A 19,356-nucleotide genomic window follows, 5' to 3' on the forward strand; every position below is an offset into this window, starting at 1 on the left:
AAATATTTCAGACCCTGAAAATTTCCAGGATGTTAATTATTGGTTTTATTACAATAATTTAGTATTTCATAACTTCTCTTAGGAATATTTTGTGTCCTAAGCAATTACTGAAGACACTACATCATACAGTAATTACTTTTTTAGTATCAGCTCTGTAAATATTATCTTTTCAAGGCATTTTAAGCTTCTTTGATTTGCATGTGCTCCCTTCTAGCTAAGCAGTTCAAAATTCAGCCTACCCTAAAATTATGTTTGTTTAACATTTTATTTTGGCATTAAAATCCTGTTACCAAGCTCCCCCCAAACAAGGCTGCAAAACATCTACTAACAGCAATTCCAGATTTTGAGCCACTGCAGAGGATGTGCTCAGGGATGTACATTCACTCTGTTTTCCCTCCAGTTTGATTGCTACACCTGTTTTTGAGATCAAACACTGTGCTGAAATACAAAACCTGTATTACAGCATGCTTCAAAGAATCAGGTAATGTGGAAAGAAAGTGCAGTATTTACACATGTACAAAGGAATTGAAAAATCTAGTTGCTTTAATTGCAGACTTCAAAGTCTCGACAATTTTCCTTTAAAGTACAGTGACCTATTTTAACAACTGACCTGTTAGTACATCCCTGCAGCCATGTACAAAACTTGCAAATGATAAGTAATAATAAAAAAATTGGTTAGAGAGAGAAAGAGGCTCCTGTTGGTGGAGAAAATGTCCAAAGAATGATTTATAACATCTAGGTTTAGTCTTTGCTGCTTGTCTCTCCAAAGGTTGGCATGCACTCTCACCATAAATGCAGACAATTTGCCTGTTTAGCAGATCCGTTATCACCGTGGAGTAGAAGGCGGCTGGAATGAGACTTGGGAAGGTCCCAGAGGCAGGCAGAGCTGGAGTACAATGGCTACACAGGAGGCGAAAAAACAGTGGACTGGGCAACTTGATGAGGACAAGACTTCAAGGGCCTTCTGCTAGGTGTGTTGAGCAGGGCAGAAGGCAGGCAGCTGTGTTATTCTTCTGTCCCAGAGAACAGGAAAACTCCTCTGTTTGAGGAAATATTCCCACTATGTCTCTTTGTTATTTGGTGCCAGTTTCTTGAACAAGAATTTACTTAGGAAAGAGACAGCTCACAACTGCAATCATCCTAGCTAAAGAAAATCTCTGAATTCACAGATTATTCAAATAGCTGTCCCTATGAATGTACAGCTCACATTATAGTTCTTCTGAGCCCTTGACTACATCAGGCAGCAAGACTTTAGATAGCCAGAAGTCTGAGATAGTGCACATGTCTAGGTTACTAGACACAAGAAGGAAGAAGTATGGACTTCAAAAAATTTTTAGTGTCAACTACATTGAGCACAAATTCACTTTTCCTGAAAAACAAAACAAAAATCAAACACTGAGAAGCTGAAACATTTAATCTTTAAAAACTGTGGTGTTTTTTACTATTTTTTTTTTAGTAACAGTAACTTTTCAGACTCAAAGAATATGGACTAAAAACAAAATGAAACTTTTGGTGCAGATTCTAGGAAATATTTTAATTGGTTTTAAATTTGTGGTGTCTTATTTTCACTTCACAAAGGAGTAATTTTTATTCTTGTGTCAGGTCATTTCTTTTCCCTCCATGCCCCCAGTTTTCAGTAAGTGAATTGAAAACAAACAAATAGATGAATAAAATGAACAGTTTGCACAGCACTACTGTTGACTGATTTACCCATGTTGTTAAAACAGCTAAGAGGGATTGACTTTCGTTTGGAAAGCATGGGAAGAGCTATTCAGCATGTGCATATTCAGGACACCACTGGAACGTGCTTATCTTGAAGTAAATGCTAAGGTCTCCTTGACTTCAAAGTGCCTCTTCAACAGTGCCATCAACTCTTGATGTTGTATCAGTGCCACAGGAATATTTGATGTCCTTTTTAAAGCTCCTGCAAGAATAAGTGATCCAGGGATGACACCTTTGACTCAATTGCTACTGACCTAAGACTTGCCCTTGGCTGGGCACTGCTTGGACCCTTGGCAAATCCAGGAAACCTCAGTCCAGGAACTCAGTGGGAACTACGGCCATCTAAACCTAGGGTTTCAAGAGGTTGGCTATCAAATACCTTGATTTTAAATAAGAGTTGTTTTTAACTGCACCTGTGATTCTGAGGGAAGGGTCTTACCCATGACTTCTGAAACACATTGTTTTCATTTATGTGCCTGAACACTAGTCCTGCAGTGATAGTTTCTTCAGTGGGGCACAATATACTCGCTCCCTTGGCTTCTGTAAGGACAGGATAGCAATCAGGGTTCGTTATATTCTGATTGACCATCTAAATTTAAATGTTTAGAGGGGAAAATCTGTTTATTTCTGACTTTTCAAGCTGCTTGTCATGCTAGCATTACCTCAAGCCTCACTTTTAAGTTAAGAAATTCTGACTGTGAAGCTAATTAATGTTTCAAACAATAATGTATATATAACTGTAACTAAACACCTACACATATGCAAAATAAAGTCCAAGTTTCAAACTGCATTATATTAATGCATATAATTTGAATTAACTATAATTTCAGCAATTCTGTAAATCCCTTTGAAAGGATCTGTTGCTTGTTGATTTTGCACCATGTGAAGACATGGTAAATGTGACATGTAGTCTCATCACATGAATAATGCATTCTGCATCTCAAATAAGCAAGTTCTGCTCCAGAGAGATGCTTAATCCATTCCTTCCTTCTGGGGATGAAAGGAATTTAACTCAGTGCACTGATCTCACAGTATGTGCTCATTTGACTTTAATTATAAAATGATTATTTCAACATTTTTGCCTGTAAAATAAACCAAGCCTGAGCTCCATGTAACCTCTACAGAATTACATTACTTCTCTGTGCACTCAGTCAGTGCCCATCAATACTGCTCTTTCAATACAGTTTCACATGGAAGGATAAAACCCACCTCTTGGGGTTTACAGCTGGCACAGTAGTTTCAGGTCTCACAGCAACAAAAGCTTCCCTTTTTCCTAGTCGTCAAAAGGATGGAGCAGTGAAAAGTGAATTCAAATGTCATGAGAAGGAATTTTCACCAGACACAAGGAGATACCATGATCCCATTAAAGCTGGAAGATTTACATCACATAGGCTGTGTATTTTCACCAGTATTTTTTTCACAGACTGTTCAGCCTCTGCAAAACTCTGCATACAGTCAATTACCTTGCTAAAACCCAGACGTCTTCTCTTGGCTAATTCAATAGGCAGAGCATTCCTTGGGAATAGAACATCTGCTGTCCATGTCTTAGGAATGACAGAGCATCAAGTGGAATAGACAGCTATACTGTCAAAGGTACTCCCATTTCAAGCTTGAAAAAACAGCAGTTCAGGAATGTGATGTGTTATCAGGCATACCATCTGGGGGGATAGAAATGCATGCTTTCCATATAGGATAAGATCTCCATGTAAGGATTACTGACTCCAGCTGACATGTTCCCATCCGGGTCCAGCAGAATTTCCTGGGTTCATTGCATCACACCTTCCAACTCAAAAGCCATTTGGAGCTGACCTAAATAACATCAGAAGTGTGATCCTGCTCCCAAGCAAAAGCAGCTGTACTGCTTCTGGTCTTCTACTAATTAATGCTACTAGTCAATAGTGCACCTCCTATTGCCAAACAAAACTGGCTAGCTGGGATGCTTCTGCATCTGTGTCAAGACTAATCCATAATGTGAATAAAATGCTCACAGACAAGCAGGAATAGAAGCTATTTACAAGGTGCTATCTCATATATAAAACATGGTGTCAAGTGATATAAATGTTTATAGGTTATTTTCAGAAACTTCAGTCAACTCCTAAATGTTCAAGTTAATTCTCAAAATAGTACTTAGTTTTGCAAAGCCATTTATGTATCTAAACCCACAACATCCATTGTGCTACCATGGGAATTTGCTAGGGCATGAAGAACTTTAATTATAACTTTTTAAAATATCCAACCAACTCAATCCCATTTATCCTTTGGGGCTCCTAAGGTCTAGAGATGGAACAAGGTATTCAGATAAATGTCATCACAATAGTAAAAGCTGAAGAATATACATAAGCTTAGGTCAGCTGTTTTCAGAACACCTGAAATACAGCAAAGCACATCTCACCAAACACTTGTGCGTATTATCTCCCAAAATAAACTGTGATATATGCAGAGCACACTGTAAAAATTTATCTGAAATGCTCTCAAAAACTCCAGAATGTGCACCAAAATTGTAAAAAAATCAAAATAATGGTCATTAGTCATGATGACTATTACTTAACACTTGAAATTCCTAATCTTATCAGATGCTCTGAAGAAAAATTGTACTGGTACAGTTTCATCAAACCTTCTCTTTAAAGAACACAAGTGAAAATCATCAGGAGTTCTCAAAATGTCACATGAAACCATGAACTTCAATCTGTTCTCAGACCTTAGCTTAAGTGTTTAATAAATACAGTAACCACACCATAAATGATAACTACTAAGATCACAGCAAAAAAATCAAAAGGTTGAACACTTCCAAGACCATAAATATTACTGACCTATGAGCTTCAGCACTACCTGAAGAGTACCCTATAGAGGTCTTCATTCACTCTGAAGAACAACGAAAATTGATTTGTATTGACTTGGACAAAAAAAAACCTGGTTGATGCTTGTGTAATTAAATATTTTCTTAGAAGAATAACTGCACACTTGACACTGTACTCATGTCTTTTCACAATGGTTATAATCTTCGTTATTCCACCATAAAAATAACAATATTTAAATCACTAGGATGTTTTCAAGAATGAACAAGAATGTTCATTACAAGCAACACTAAATAAGCCAGCTTGCTCTCTCTCACGCATAGAAACATGCACACAAAGCATCCACAAAATGTGCTTTGGCTGTTCACTATAGTTATTGGGATGAGATCTGGGCCTAACAGTGGCAAAGGTCTGAGCTCCATCCCCCATCCACAGACTCTCTGTGGGTCGTGTGTCTTTGTTCAACAATAAAGCCGTAGAGCACAAGTAATATTAACATTAGTCATTAGAAGCTGGGTGACATGACCCTACAGCTTCTGATTTCTATTCCAATGCATCTTGTCTTCGAGTCAGAGGTTACTGTGCTTGAGGTGAGAACAGCAACATCAGTAATCCCACCTGAGTGCAACCTTTGTCAGCGTTCATTTGTTTTCATTATAAGGTCTCTAAAATATTACTCGAGGTGAAAATCCCTTTAGATTGCTATATAATATGTATGTCAAACTTTGACTTGTCTGAAGTAATTAAAAGAGACATAGGTTCAAAGATCACTTATTTTAACTAAGCATTGTTCTAATGGTCCAGCTTTGTGAGATGTGATGACACAAAAGAAAAGGATGGACAAGTGATTTTATGCGTGCCAGAAAATCACAGGAAGACAAGAATTCTGGCAGAGTGTTTCTCTGTTAGACTTCTGAACCTGGCTGATCAGTAGTGGAAAATATGAGCCAATTTCCCTCTATTATCAAAACCAGATATCAAAGAACAGATTTCAGAGGACCTGAAAATATATGAGTCTCTGATGAAAAGGTTGTAGCGCTCAGTGTCTCAAATCTGCTGCAAAAGACAGAGATACGGAGATGTTCTTCACAGCAAAAGCTTGAGGCAACCTAACTGTGGTTAAGTCCTTGCAGCTCTCATGGAAGCTTCCTTATAGAGTTGCTTGATAGCAACCATAATACATTTGCTTTTTATAACTAGCTGAATTTTGTTTAGTATTACCTTGCTGTTCAAAAACAAGTTAGGTGTTACAAAAAGCAAAGCAAGTCTTACCTGGAATACTCTGTCTCCTCACAGACAGTGCTCCATCAGGTGCTTTTGCCTGGTTTGCAGATTTTGTGTAAGGACTCTCATCTAAACAGAAACAAGCAACACCTCCAGTTACTGTTAAATATAATGTTAAAAACAACATATTTTTTTATCCAAATACTGTGTGAACTAGCAGTGAAGATCACAAGAGATGCTGTGAACCAGATGAGGATGGGTATTTTTGAATGCTGATTCAATGCTCAATGTCATGTTTAGAACTCAGTGACAAAGGCTCTGAATAGGAGAGCTGAAAAGGATGTGCTAAAACTCAAATTGGAGGTAACACATTGATGACAGGCCTGATCTACAAAGACCTTTTCAGGTTTAACATAATGATAGAAATTTCCCTTTTCTCATGTTTAGAAGCTTCACATGTCAAAGACTTGAGTGACAGAGTTACTATGCCTGCTCAGGAGTAAAAGACTTCCAGAAGCTTTTGAATATTCTGGCTGGGAAGATGCACTCCTTTTCCTTTAGGATCTGTCAGTGGGAGGTTCCTTTTCTTTTGTAACGATTGATTGGGGAAAACATCAGAAAGCTGTTGCCAAATAGGCCAGGCACATTCGCGCCTAAAGAACAGCACTGTACCTGCCTGTGTCTAAATAGGAGGCTATGTGGAACACCAACTAATCAACTTGAGTGCGTAAAAGACCACAAATGGTGGGATGAGCAGAGTCACCAATTAGAGGCAGCATTAGGCAGAAACTGAGTCACTTCTACATCCCTCTCAAGAGCAATCAACTATACTGTAGCTTTAAAAAGGACAAGTTATAAGTGCAGGAAAGAAATGTGAATAGAAGAAATAGTATAGGCATTTTATTATTTCAATCAAAAGAAAGGAATCAGAAGAAATAAGGCTTATGCCTTGCTTTCCCTTTAATTGAGTGCTCAAAGACTTGAAAGTGTCACAAATCTTCCTGTTTGATATTTTGTGATATTTTCCTTCAGGTTGCAAATGACGGATGCATTTACAGCATGTGCATGAACACACACTTAAATACCAATCAATGAGTAGAGGAATCAAAGACTGTTTGACTATCTCTTATATGTAACATTATCTGTTACAACATCCTCAGATCAAGTAGAACCATATAAGCTTTTTCTGGAGAACCATCTTTTCTTTTCAGTTGTCACTCTTGACAACCTAATCCTTTGCTGATTGCACCCTTTACATCTTGCGAGGTCTCAAACTCCTTTAGAAACTTGCATCAAAGACAGCAGTCCATTTTTATACCAGTAAGATAAGGGTTTGGTCAGCATAATTTAATTTAAAACCAGGTCTCAAAGAAGTGACTGAAAGAGCTGGTTATCTTTTAGAACGAGAACTTCTGTCATGAAGTCTGCTACTGTTAGGCAGCTGCAACAACAAAAAGCTTAAATTAATTAAAAAGAAAAAAAGGAAAGGCAAAATAATTATTTATAGCCATGAACCTTGATGAAAATACAGCAACTAGTGAAGAATATGTATTGGTAAAATAGCACAACAGTCAATATAATTGTGTTTTCTATGGTAAAATGACTGCAATTGTTTTAGGACTACAACGTTACAAGCGGAAAAGTAACAGGCTTGATTATATTCCATCCTAGCACAAATGCCAAGAAAATAAAGCTGCCAGCTACAGGAAATAGAGATGCATGGAAAAAATATTAACATAGATCCAGGTACACAATTTAAGAAGAAAGTATATAAAGCCTCAATCCTTCCATCTGAGGTAAGTGGAAAAGCTAATATTATTGCATATATAGAATATACAACCCCTCAAATAAAGAAAAAAAATATACAGTAAGACTGAACTAAAGCTTCTGAAGGAAGAAGCATTGATCTTTTTTCTTTCACAGAAGAGGTGCCACTGAGCTTCAACTCAAGACAAGGCTTAAGACAAAGAAACTGAGCATGTGGCTTATATGTCCCACCCATTATTACTTAGTTGCTGTTGCTGAACACGACACCACATAGTGTGAGACGCACATTTTTCTATTAAAAAGTGGGCAGGAAACATAATAGAATTTGTCTACAACTGATGGATAGTGATGACTTCTGGGCTCTATTTGAATGTATGCCCTATGTATGAAAAATCTATCAATTTACAGAACAAAACAGTCCACTACTAGTCAGACTTTACAAATTATTGTCATCAGATTGAGGGACAGGAAAAAAGGAAAGAAGAATTTTCCCAACTAGACCTTTTCCACTGAATCTTTGTCATTGAGCAAATGAGTAAATCATCTCAACTCTCATGCCGGAAGAAGATTTTCCCAATATTGCACTGGGCTTGGAGTACCTGTGGTTATTCTGAGTTCAGAATACAGGACAAGTCTGCAAATCTTTCTGGTTAACAACACCAATGAGGGGAGGGGAGTGCACATTCAAATACTTACTAGGGAACCTGAGCAAAAATGTTTTTTATGTAACTGGCAGAGGTGAAAGTAGCTAAGACTGCACATGTGAGCAAGCTAGTATTTTAATTTAAGCCTATTAACAATGAAATCTTATCAGATGCTTATCAGACGGGTTGGGTACTGTAGGACAGATTTCTTAATCTGTCCACAGATTTTCATAGCAAAACAGAGGGCCCAAAAAAGTTTCTTCATAAACTTCTGAACCCCTGTAAATGCAAAATACGCCCTATTATTATTGGGAAAGAACAATGAGCCCCTGGTGGACCGGTAAACTGTTCTCAGAACTGGAAATAATTTTCTTCCGATGCCCTTTGAACAGTAAAATCAGACTGAAACATAAGTAGAAATAGGTATAAAGGAGTCCAAGGAGCAAAGGAAAACACAACACAAAACACAACCAACTGTAGAAAGAGTTGTTATTGAACCTTATTGAGATGCTTAACTGAGACAGGAAAGCAAAATAAAGATTAGACAGATGTAGAAATATGTCACCCTAAAGAAACTAGAGAGACAAGACCTGGCAGCCCTGAAATGTCAGACACCGTTCTTGGTGCCCCAGGGGAAAAACTCTGTTTGTACATGCTAACAAAGTTGCAAGAGTGGCCACAGGAATTGATCATCAAATTAAAATATCCTGATGCCTTCATCCACTCTATAGTTAGCAGGGAGGGTCTTAAAAAATGCAAAAATGTCTTATGACAGCAGTGCCTAGGGGGATTTGCAGGAGAGTTTTGTATTACCAGCACTGATAGATAGACTTGGAGATGAAACTCAATTCAGCAAGCCAACACACTGAAAAAGCAAAGGAGCAAAAGAATATGAAGCATTCCCCCTACAAACAGGAGATAATAACTCAGCATGAGGAAAAGCTGTGATATATTTTAAGATGCCACACATACAAAGTAGAAGGAGAAACAGGCTAGATTCAGAAGCATAAATCTCACCTGTTTACACGCCTAATAGTAGCATATCATCAGCAGGGAGCAAGCCACAGTCCATAAAGAATTCACAGGCCAAACTGCACCACTTCAAAGCACAGAAATGCCTTTACCTGGACACACAGGTGCAAACTCTGCCACTCAGAGCACCAGTTCTTGTCTGCTTCTGAAGGAATTGCTCCACAGGTGGCCACATTCCCTACCAGCTTAGCTATACCCATCCACTTATGCAGCTGCTTTTGTTACACCACTGGCTTTTTTTCCCTCCCGTAATTCTCTCTGGCTAGAAAATCAGACAACTCAGAGTAAACAATTTCAGCAAGTCAGTAGGTCATATAAAGGTGTCGGCTATACCAGCAGATCTTTCCACTCAGTGACTACAGGAAACCAACTCTCTTAGGCTGTTAAGAGGCAGGGGTCATTTTCCACCAAATTCATACTTTGCGTGTTTCTTACAGTTGTAAATGTGCAATAGTGAAAGATGAACACTGTGTTAATTCACTCCTTGCCAGAACACAAGTGATAATCTCAGAGATGACACCTTGTAGATTATTACGATTCTTAACCAGCAAAGCAAAATGACCTTTTTGTCTTCTCCTTTTACTTGCCCTCGTGAAACAGCCCCAAACACCACTAACCGTAGCTTACACATCATCCTTTCAAAGCCCTGCATACCATTAAAGACTAAAAAGATAATGATCAGGTGGACAGGCAAGTACCCCTACTGCTTATAGCTATTACTGTAGGGTTTATTGCCTTTTGCTTGTGTGGCAGATAAACAGCTTTTTTTTTGGCACTTTCCTCCCTATTTTTAACCTGGTGGTATCTCTATCCTGTAACTGAATGATTCATTCTTTGAGGTACGGACCATGCTGTGACCCTTTTATATCATTCTGCATTGCTCTTACTATACAGAGGTGGAGCATGTGTCCAAGACTAAGGGCTCAAAAGACTGTAACAAAGAACAGTAATGCAACTCCAGAAAGATAATACACTGGACAATGTGTACAGATATATATCTAAAGTGCCTGGTACTGTGTCAGCAAAATGACCATATGAAATCTTTAGGTATTTGCTGTTCTTTAGTTTAATATCCTTTGAAGGATACCAACTGGGGGCTTTTTATTCCAAGAGGGAATAAAAGGAAGGCCTAAAGATTCTTCCTCAACAGTCACGTCTAGACATTCAATGTTTCAGGCAGTTTATAACCGCTGAACCATTCCCATGTCTCTCTTGGGGGCTGTGAAAGCTATTGACACAAGAATGTTATTTACAGATGTGGTAAAGCCTACGGGCACTCCCACCTTCAAATCTTCAAAAGGGCTTAGAGGGTGTTTCCTTCACTGCTGCTGCCACATCTGTAGCACCAGGTGGCCCCAGAAGGTGACTAAGCACAGCTATATCCTGTTTGATACAAAGGGGAAGCTTCTTCCCAGCCCACTGGGAACAGCTCCTGAACAACTCTGTGGCTGTCACTTTGCCTCTCCTACAAGGAGAGGAAATGTGAAGATGTTTCACTGTTGTACCTCATCTCTCCAACAAAATTGCCTGTTCTCAGCTCTATGTCACCATTTGCACCTGCTTTCCTACTGCAAAACCTGCATTAGAGGGAGCAGGGCATCAAATGTGGCATCAAATTCATACATGAAATATTTCAAACACAAGAATTTTCTAATATTTAGGAGCTTGAAAGCTGTATTAAATTTTTTCAACAGCAGATGTGAAAGGATTTTGAGGGCGAACAGAGTTTCCATCTTTCAGCTTTTCATTCTCCATTCTTTGACAGCTTTACTTACGTCTCACCATATAACAAGCTCTTCTTTGGCCAAGGAAAACTGAATTTAAACCGTTTTAGAGCATGACCATGTAGGTCCCAAGCAGACTTCAGAACCCAAGCAAGTGAAATCTGAGGTGTTCCTCAAGTGTTCCCCACTGTGAAGAATCTCCAGCTAAGTCCCAAGATTCCTGAAAGAAGCACACCACATCTTCATCTGGCTAACCTTCAGCTGTCTCAGTGTACAGGAGTAAGACCAACTTCATGTGTTGCTGTTTGCACCATTTGGGATAGCATGCACTTCAGACAAGCAGAGAATCACATATCTGTACAGAGGTAGAGACTGGCAAAACCACAAATCGTCAAGAGGATTGGTTGCATCTGAGAAAAGAACATTCCCAAGATTAGTTCCTCAAAAAATAAAAGCACCAGAGTCACAGTTGTTACTTCAGACATTCCTAGACCTGTAATATTCCATTCACTGAAATTTGTTGCTCCTTAACTTTATAAAGAAGAGTATTTCTCATGAATTTTTATAAATCCTACCAGTACAGCACAAAATACCACAGGTTCTCATACTTCCTATATCTGAAACCTATCTTGAATTTTATCTTTAAATGGCATAAAGGTCAGCTTTATCTAAAAGCATATTTTCTTTGCACAGCATCATACCAGTGACAGTTGGTAAATCCTGAGGTACAGCATTCTTTATTATCTCCACTGCTTGCAGCTAGAGGCTTTTACAGATAAAAATAAACATGTATACACTGGTGCCTGTGGTTTATAGAAGCTCTGAAGTTGAGGAAGGCTTACAAAGAGTCTTGGTAGGACTTTTAGGACCATTCCTGCAGCAACTGACTCTCCTCTTAACTCAGATCCTTCTGTTAAAGATCTTCCATTTTGTAAGAAAGCTGAAACACTTACTGGACCAGAGACTCGAAGCCCAATCTCACATTCACAGAGAGTACCCAAACTCCCAGCTACATAATCATTCAGTCTTGCTAGCTTGCTCTGACAACACTAATGAAAAAGTATCTCAGAGAATGTATTTTTCCTGGGAAAGGAGGATGTTTTTGTAAGATTTGCTTTTAAACAATGCAAAAGTTTAGAGAAAAATTAACATCCTGGAACATTCATAGTTACTACAATGTCACTACAGCTGTGTCAGAGCATAAAGGACTATAGACTGTTGAAAAAAAGAGACAAAATTGTCTTAGCCTTTTTCACCAGATGTATAATGTTCAGATTTTGAATGTATATGCTTCATGAAACAACAAAATGTCAACAATTTGCTTTGCCCATATGCTAAACCTTTCAGATATGTTATGGGAACTCCAACCATGAAAGGAAGCATTAATTTCTCCTACTGGTGCAGAGGAATAATAATTTTTCGAGTTCATTTGAGAGCTATGGCTTCACTCATTTCAAATGAGACTTGATTTTTGAAATGGCAATGCTGCTCTTCGAAGTAGTGCTAAGAACTATCTCAAATTTTTAAAGCATTGCATATAAAGTAGTCATTAATGGACTAGGCTCCAAGTAGGACAAATATGGACATATTTAATCTTAATCCTTTCTAATCAAATTGTGTGCTCAGTACTCTCCAGGAGTCTTTATTAAGAAAACATAAGGTTTCAAATGCTTCCATAAATAGCATTTGTTGGTGTGTGTGACATGGAAAAATTATGAGAAGAAAGAGTCAGAATAACTCCTCTGGTAATTTTCTTTTCCACATTTAGCAGATATGTCTCTGGTTTTCTCAGAAACTTAATTTTAACAGTTATAGTACCAATGAATAACTGTGTTGTCTCTCTAAAGTGAAAATTTATTCAATTTTATTATACTTTATGTAAATTTAATTCTCTTTTTTCTGAATTATATGGTTACTTATTACAGTAACAGCTCAGTTTTAATCTAGAAGCAAGAGAAGTAGGGTACTGTAATTATGCATAACTGTGAATCCATTTCATATTGATATTTGCAATACCTCAGAAAGCTTGACTGTTTGAAAAATGATCTGAATATCCTCCAAGTTTGCTTGTGCAAAGTTAATTTCCTAAGCCTGTGCTTAGGCACCTGAATGGAAATGCTTGGTTTCCTATATGGCTAAGTACTCTGATCTCCTCCCGAAGCTATTTTGCTCATGAAAATGCAGAACTTTCCAAGAACACTTAAAACATGCAGGATCTGCAAAAAGCTCAAAATGTCTCTGGAGAGATATTAGCATATGGTGAAATTCACTTCAGTGGATTATCTAATAAAGAAGTAATCCTATTTAAATAATACCCCAATCACAAACTACTTCAAATCTGATAAATATGTCTTTTTGTTTATACAGCATCAAGCATTAAGCACGAATGCCATAAACCACAATCATCACTGAATTGTTACATAATTTTAAAATTCAACTTGAGTTTCACTTTATTGTCTTGAGCTGCTGTTTATTGTTTATGGAAACAATACAGGCATCACATAAGTGATATGTGTGAGGCTTACCCAAAGCAGCTAGAAACTGAAGAGGCTTGGTGCACAAAAAAGCTTGAAGAAACTGGGGATGTAAACTATTTTCTTTTCTGAGACAGTCTGGGATTTTTCTGTACATACAACTTCTGCAGAAAACCTTATTCTAGAGGATGAGGCTATAAAACGTTTTCATTTCAAAGGAAATTCCTAAGTGACACACATATCACTGACAGGAAGCGCTTCCAGATATTCAAGCTTCAATTTTGTTCCAAACACCCCTGTCCATAGGAAGGTTTTGTTGTCCTTCTTGCACGTATGTAGCTCTGATGTACTGCTGCATGTTGGCATTGTATGAAAGTGCCATACATTAGCTTTCTGGGGAAAAAATATATTTGAAACTGTTTTCTTTACAAAGTTTTAATAATTAATAAATTCAATTACTTTAACACTGGTAAATGCTAAATCAGCATCCCTCAAGAATATTTGAGCCAATCTTGACAGATGCACACCAATGCCAACAAGATGATAAAACTTTCAACAAGGCTACTGGAAAAGGGAGTTTAACAAAGGAGCAAGACCTGAGCTAAGGCAGAGACTGAGGGACAGAAAACCTGATGGCATTAATTTTTCGTGGAAAAACACTTTTAAAAATGCATCAGTTACCTTAGTATTACCTTTTATTCTCTACCCTTGGTTCAGCTGCCCATTCCCAGATGGGCTGGGAAGACAGCAGTAGCTGATAAGGGGAAAAGGGGTCAAGCCATATCCTGTGGCTCTCGGATGATGCCCTGAAGCTACAGCACCACACTCCTCACTGCTGTGGCTGCCCACCACTGTGCCTCCTTGGGACAAAAGGCAATTGGCTTCCTGGACTACAGCATTTATACTGGCACGCCAGTGGGATTTTTCCTCTTATTTATAGTCCAAATGATGCACATTAGTCCAAATGGGCACAGCTCAGGCTTAGTGAAAAACAGATCTTTCAGACTGCACTTCTTTCAAGAGTCAGGCTATAAACCTGGCACCTTCCTCATGGCCTTGTGAAATACTGTCCTACTTTCAGCCCCTGCCCTGGAAGAGTTCACTCAATATATCCAACAGAGACTGTGCAATAATTCAGACTAACTTCACTTGTCAGCAAAACTTCATTGTTTTTGGAAGATGTGACAAGTTTGAACACAGTGCAGAGTAAGAGCCTTTTAAAATAAAGTGCTGTGCGCTTTTAAGGAGTGGGAACAAAGCATAGTAACAAAAGAGAAGTCAAGTTGACAAAACAATATATACATATTTGTCTTACTTAAAGCTCACTTAAAACCTAGGCCACGTTCTGTGCTCCAGACAGCATCTATCCATGCATGTGGTTCTTTACAGCAAGGCTGTAAGGTTAAAAACCTGTCAAACAATCTTTATTTGCTAGTGTCTCCTGGGTCCTACTTAATCTCAAAGCTTTTTTAGGGCAAGCAGTTCACTGTCTGCAGTATTCTTCAAATTCTGTAAAATGGTAATTATTAGATCTGCTTGCCCACATCTTTGCCTACATTAAACTTTGTCCATGTCTGAATCAGCTTTTTGCAATCCTGTGGAAAATACAGCAATAGAGAAATAGATACAAATGAATGTATGGCATACAGGAAAAATTATACCCCATAACCTTCAAGAAGGCAGACAAACAATTTTTAATTTTCCTATGCACAAATCTCCCAAGCCTTTTAACTAGGAATCCTTCTCTTTTAGGAATTCACAGCTGTACCTTCACAATGTCTTTGGCTCTAAATCTCCTAGAAATAATGACAGCATTGACTCATTGCGTGCCACAACTGCGGGAAGAATAAACATGGATTTAGTTTTTGCATAGTGTGAAAATTCTACTTCAACTTTTTCTCCCAACACTACAGTAATGGTGATGAAATTATTAAATTTTTCTCTGTATTACCAGCACATTGCCAACATTTTCAGATCTATCATGATACGTATATGCTGTGTGCATGCACATTTAATTTTAACAATGGATTTATTAAGTTCATAAAATAATTTCAAAATAGCAGAAAGCAATTGAAAATAACAGGAAATATCACATATTAAAAATAAGTTCTATCAACCTGATGCAGCTAAAGGACTCACTCTGCATGATGGTTAAGTCAAAAGCTCAGACCTTCCAGACTGACCATATTCTGAAGGTCAAATAAGCCCCTGTTTTGGCAGACCAACAGCATGATGAATGCCAGAGTCCAGATTACTCTACCATGGCTAGCCTGTGCCTTGTCCAGGTTTCTATAATGAAAGACTGAGGGAAACAAAGCTGATTTTAAGAGCCAGAGTAAAATATAACTATTAATAAGGCATGGTGTATAGGCCTTCAGACCCAATCAAGTGCTAAATATATTAACACCTACACACTACTCAGGCTGTGGAACTCAGGCTGTGGAATACATCTGTACTAAACTTCTGAAAAAGAAAGTTAAGAAAAATAGGCCACATCATTATTTCACAGAGACACTATTTCCTATTTCCTTCATGATCTGAAGTCTCTAAAAGAAGAGCCTGGTGCAGAATACAGTACACATTAATGTAAACTGCCATGGAGAAGGAAGGCAGAAACACTCCTATGCATGCAAGGAGCGAAATGCTTTCAATTACTTGCTGCAGCTTAGAAATCCAGGCGACAACAATATCTTATTGACCACACCAGGAAGCAGACATATAACCAGCAGCACCACCCCTATCAAGCAGAAGATAACAACCACAGGCACAGCTGGAATTTTACTGACCAAATCAACAAGAAAATACAGAGGACAGTATCTATATCAATAACCAGGGCACGACGTCTTACAGATGATAGCAGAAGTTTGATCTTTAAGGTATTTCAAGAAATAACTGGTATTTAAAAAAAATGCAGCTATTCCAAGCTATGATTTCCATATTGCACAAAGCCAGTGTTTTGCTGCAGAGTCAAAGGTTGAGTTGAACACATTCATTTAGACTGTGAAAACAGCAAAGCAAGCCACTGAGTCTCACAAGAATTGCTGATTAAGGCAGTGGCTTTTAACCTTTGTCTGTAAAGCCCTGAAAGATCACACACTACTGTGACACACCTCTTGAAAGGCCCTTAAGAATAAATTATGCCTTTACTCTACTGCAATCTAGTTATTAATGTGTACAACACCACTAAGTATCTAAACAAAGAAAAATAAAGCAATCAAGACTAACAGGCACCATCATTTGCCCTCACAGCTTGAAAAAACCAAGTTTCTGCCCTCCATAGCCAACACGTTCTGACTTACAGCTCTCACAAAAGCTCGAAGATATGCATTGGTTTTGGTTGGCTAGAAATGTAAATGCTTCTGAAAACATTTCCCAACAGGAGTTAGGATAAACATCGACTATGGAACAAGGACTGTAAACTCCTCTGATGGACAGTGGCAGCTCAATGTGCTTTCAGCTTCTCTGGTGCATTCCTTGAGAGGAAAGCATGGGGAAGAGAGGCAGATCCATAGAGGAAGGGCATCTACCTTCTGTGGGAGTGCATGAGTATGTAAGGGGGTGGGAGCATCAGCAGGGCAGAGCGTAGAGGATGGAAGAGTGCAGAAAGTACAGGCTGGTAATAAGAATCAGTGGTGAATGTGCTGTATAAACATCAAATAGAAGGAGGAACTCCTGGGGACCCAAGAAGCTATTGCAGTTTGCAATAAACAAATAAACAGAACCTGTTTGGTCCAAAAGTCTTTCAGGGAGGGGGGGGAGGAGGAGGGGAAGCTTGCTTGCTCTAAGTTAAATGTCTAGGCAGATGTACTTTAAAAATAACCTGAGTTCCCATCAATCACTTTGAAAACCAAAGACATTAAAACCCACCTAAAGTGGTCTATCAGCAGAAAAACTCACCCTTCACTATGCATAATACAGGACTCACTTAAATTGTTCTTTGTGAGGCTTATAAAACATCTTGCTAACACTTTCCCCTTGTCTCCCATACTCCACAAAAATTCCATTACTATTCCTGTCTTCTTGTCTTAAGAGAACAAAAAATAATAAACTCATTGTCTACGAAGTTTATGGGTGTTCAAAGCTGCCAGTCGCTTGCCATTTCCATGTAAAGTACAAACCCAAGCAGACTCGTCCTTGAGGGAGTTGTAGGGCAGCTAAGCTGGAAGTATTGACCCTAGGCTTTATGAACTCATTTTGCCTCAGAGTTTATAATAAAAATGTTGTTTTCTCTCTGTCAAAAGACACTTCCACCAAACAGCTCTGTGAAAGCAGCTTCCATGCTTCATATTCCCATGTAAGGCCAGACCAGAGGTGAGGGATGCTGAACAAAGCTGTGCTTTTGCGTGTTCCATAGCAGCATTCCTTCTGCCTGCTTCTTTGAGTCCACACTCCTTCCCTTTGAAGGGTCAATACATTTTAACAGCATATACAGAATAGAAAGAATAAAAAAAGGAGATGAGGTCTGACAGAAAACGTAACAGACAATAAATACATGCAATGCATAGGACGCTGTGTCTCAAGTGAGGAAGAGGGAGAGAAAAGCAAAATCAAACGATATCAGATTGCAGAGGAAAAGGAAAAGAAGTAACAGTTTGGGGGAGGATGAATGGGAAGAGACTAATCCTACTTCTCAACTCCTCCTCGATCGCCTCCCAAGCTCATCTAACAATTTGTATTTCCTTTGCTAACTACACAGTACAACCGAAGGAGCTTGGTTTGAAATCACACAGATGTTAGAGGTCCTTGGCTTTGAGTTCCTACTCCTAATAGCAAAAGGCCAACAGAGAAACCACTGGAGAAGCTGATTTGGCAAGGAACACCAAGACACCAACATCACAGCAGGAACTAATACTTTGCTGCTTCGCTTCCCAAACTGCCTCCTCTGCTCTAGGCTAATCTTTCTCCCTGTGAGACACAAATGAACAAGGGAGATAGTGAGAGCTGTATTTATTTTCTGTCACCATCACCGGCTCACGGAACCTGAATGGGAACTGAAAACAAGGTATGAACTTCAGGAAACAAAATTCTTAATACTTTTGCAATCATGTAGGAATTTTTGGTTCAGATACTTTCTTTAATATTCTGCTTAGCAGAGAAGCCCACATAACAATGACAGTGGTACTGCTGACATTACATGGATGAAATAAAAATATGTAAGTGTCAATGACAACTTAAAGACAAAACGAAGTGAACATAAGGTCTTGGCAGAGAGATTATTTCCTTAACCACCATGGTTTTGTACATTTTTTTCTCTCTTGCATGATTTTTTCAGGGACTGGGTTAGCCTCAGGATTGCTCCCATTGCTTCCAGTATGAAAGTCTATTGAGACTTGCATGTAAAAAGTTAATTAGAAGGTGAATAAAATGACAACAGAGATCAAAGAATGTCTATTCCCCAAGTTCATGCCAAGATCCATGTATATGTAATGTTTCATACAAACAATGTAAGTTATTTCAAGATGTTCTTTTCAACAAAGATTATGATAAAGAATAAAATGTTCCCATTATCCTTTTCTAATGGATTTATTCAAATTAAATCAGAAGTTAAAACAAGAAAGTTAAACACAAAAGGATTACTCTGTTCATTGATACTACTGCCAGGACATCTTCAGTTTAGTCAGACTGGCTACTACAGCAATAGTAAAAGCAATTATTTTCCTTAATACCCTGCTCTAAAAAAGTATGTCAATTTAAGGGATCATTTGTTCCTATTAAAGCCAAATGAAAAGGCAGTGGGATTTTAAAGTTAGCAAAATGCTTTAGATTCAGACAGGGGCTGGATGCTGTCCTGATTTGGGATGCTCTCCTGAAGTGGGATTACCTGCCCTGGTTTTGCAGCTCTTCAGGCACATGCAGGGCTTTTTGCTCTCTAAGTGCATCGTGAAAGTCAGGACATGTACGTTTATGTAACATGTACACTAATACATTTTTCTGTGTGGTGATATTGCATCATGTTTTATAATGTAAGGAAAAG

The 19,356-nt window shown here is 38.4% G+C and overlaps 1 protein-coding gene across 8 annotated transcripts in view; it reads right to left on the reverse strand.

The window, feature by feature from the left end:
* Positions 1-19,356, reverse strand: part of GRIP1 (glutamate receptor interacting protein 1) — a 222,927-nt gene that overhangs the window by 101,064 nt on the left and 102,507 nt on the right. For 7 of the 8 annotated variants that reach the window (XM_017733202.1, XM_017733199.1, XM_017733196.1 and 4 more), the window contains exon 2: positions 5,790-5,870. The exons of the other annotated variant lie outside the window; for it this stretch is intronic. In XM_017733202.1, the coding sequence (XP_017588691.1) occupies positions 5,790-5,870 (81 nt within the window). The remainder of the gene's footprint in view (positions 1-5,789; positions 5,871-19,356) is intronic. 8 annotated transcript variants of the gene reach the window in all.

This window comes from Corvus brachyrhynchos, unplaced genomic scaffold, assembly GCF_000691975.1.
Source record: "Corvus brachyrhynchos isolate BGI_N302 unplaced genomic scaffold, ASM69197v1 scaffold32, whole genome shotgun sequence".
In the NCBI taxonomy this organism is placed as follows: domain Eukaryota; kingdom Metazoa; phylum Chordata; class Aves; order Passeriformes; family Corvidae; genus Corvus; species Corvus brachyrhynchos.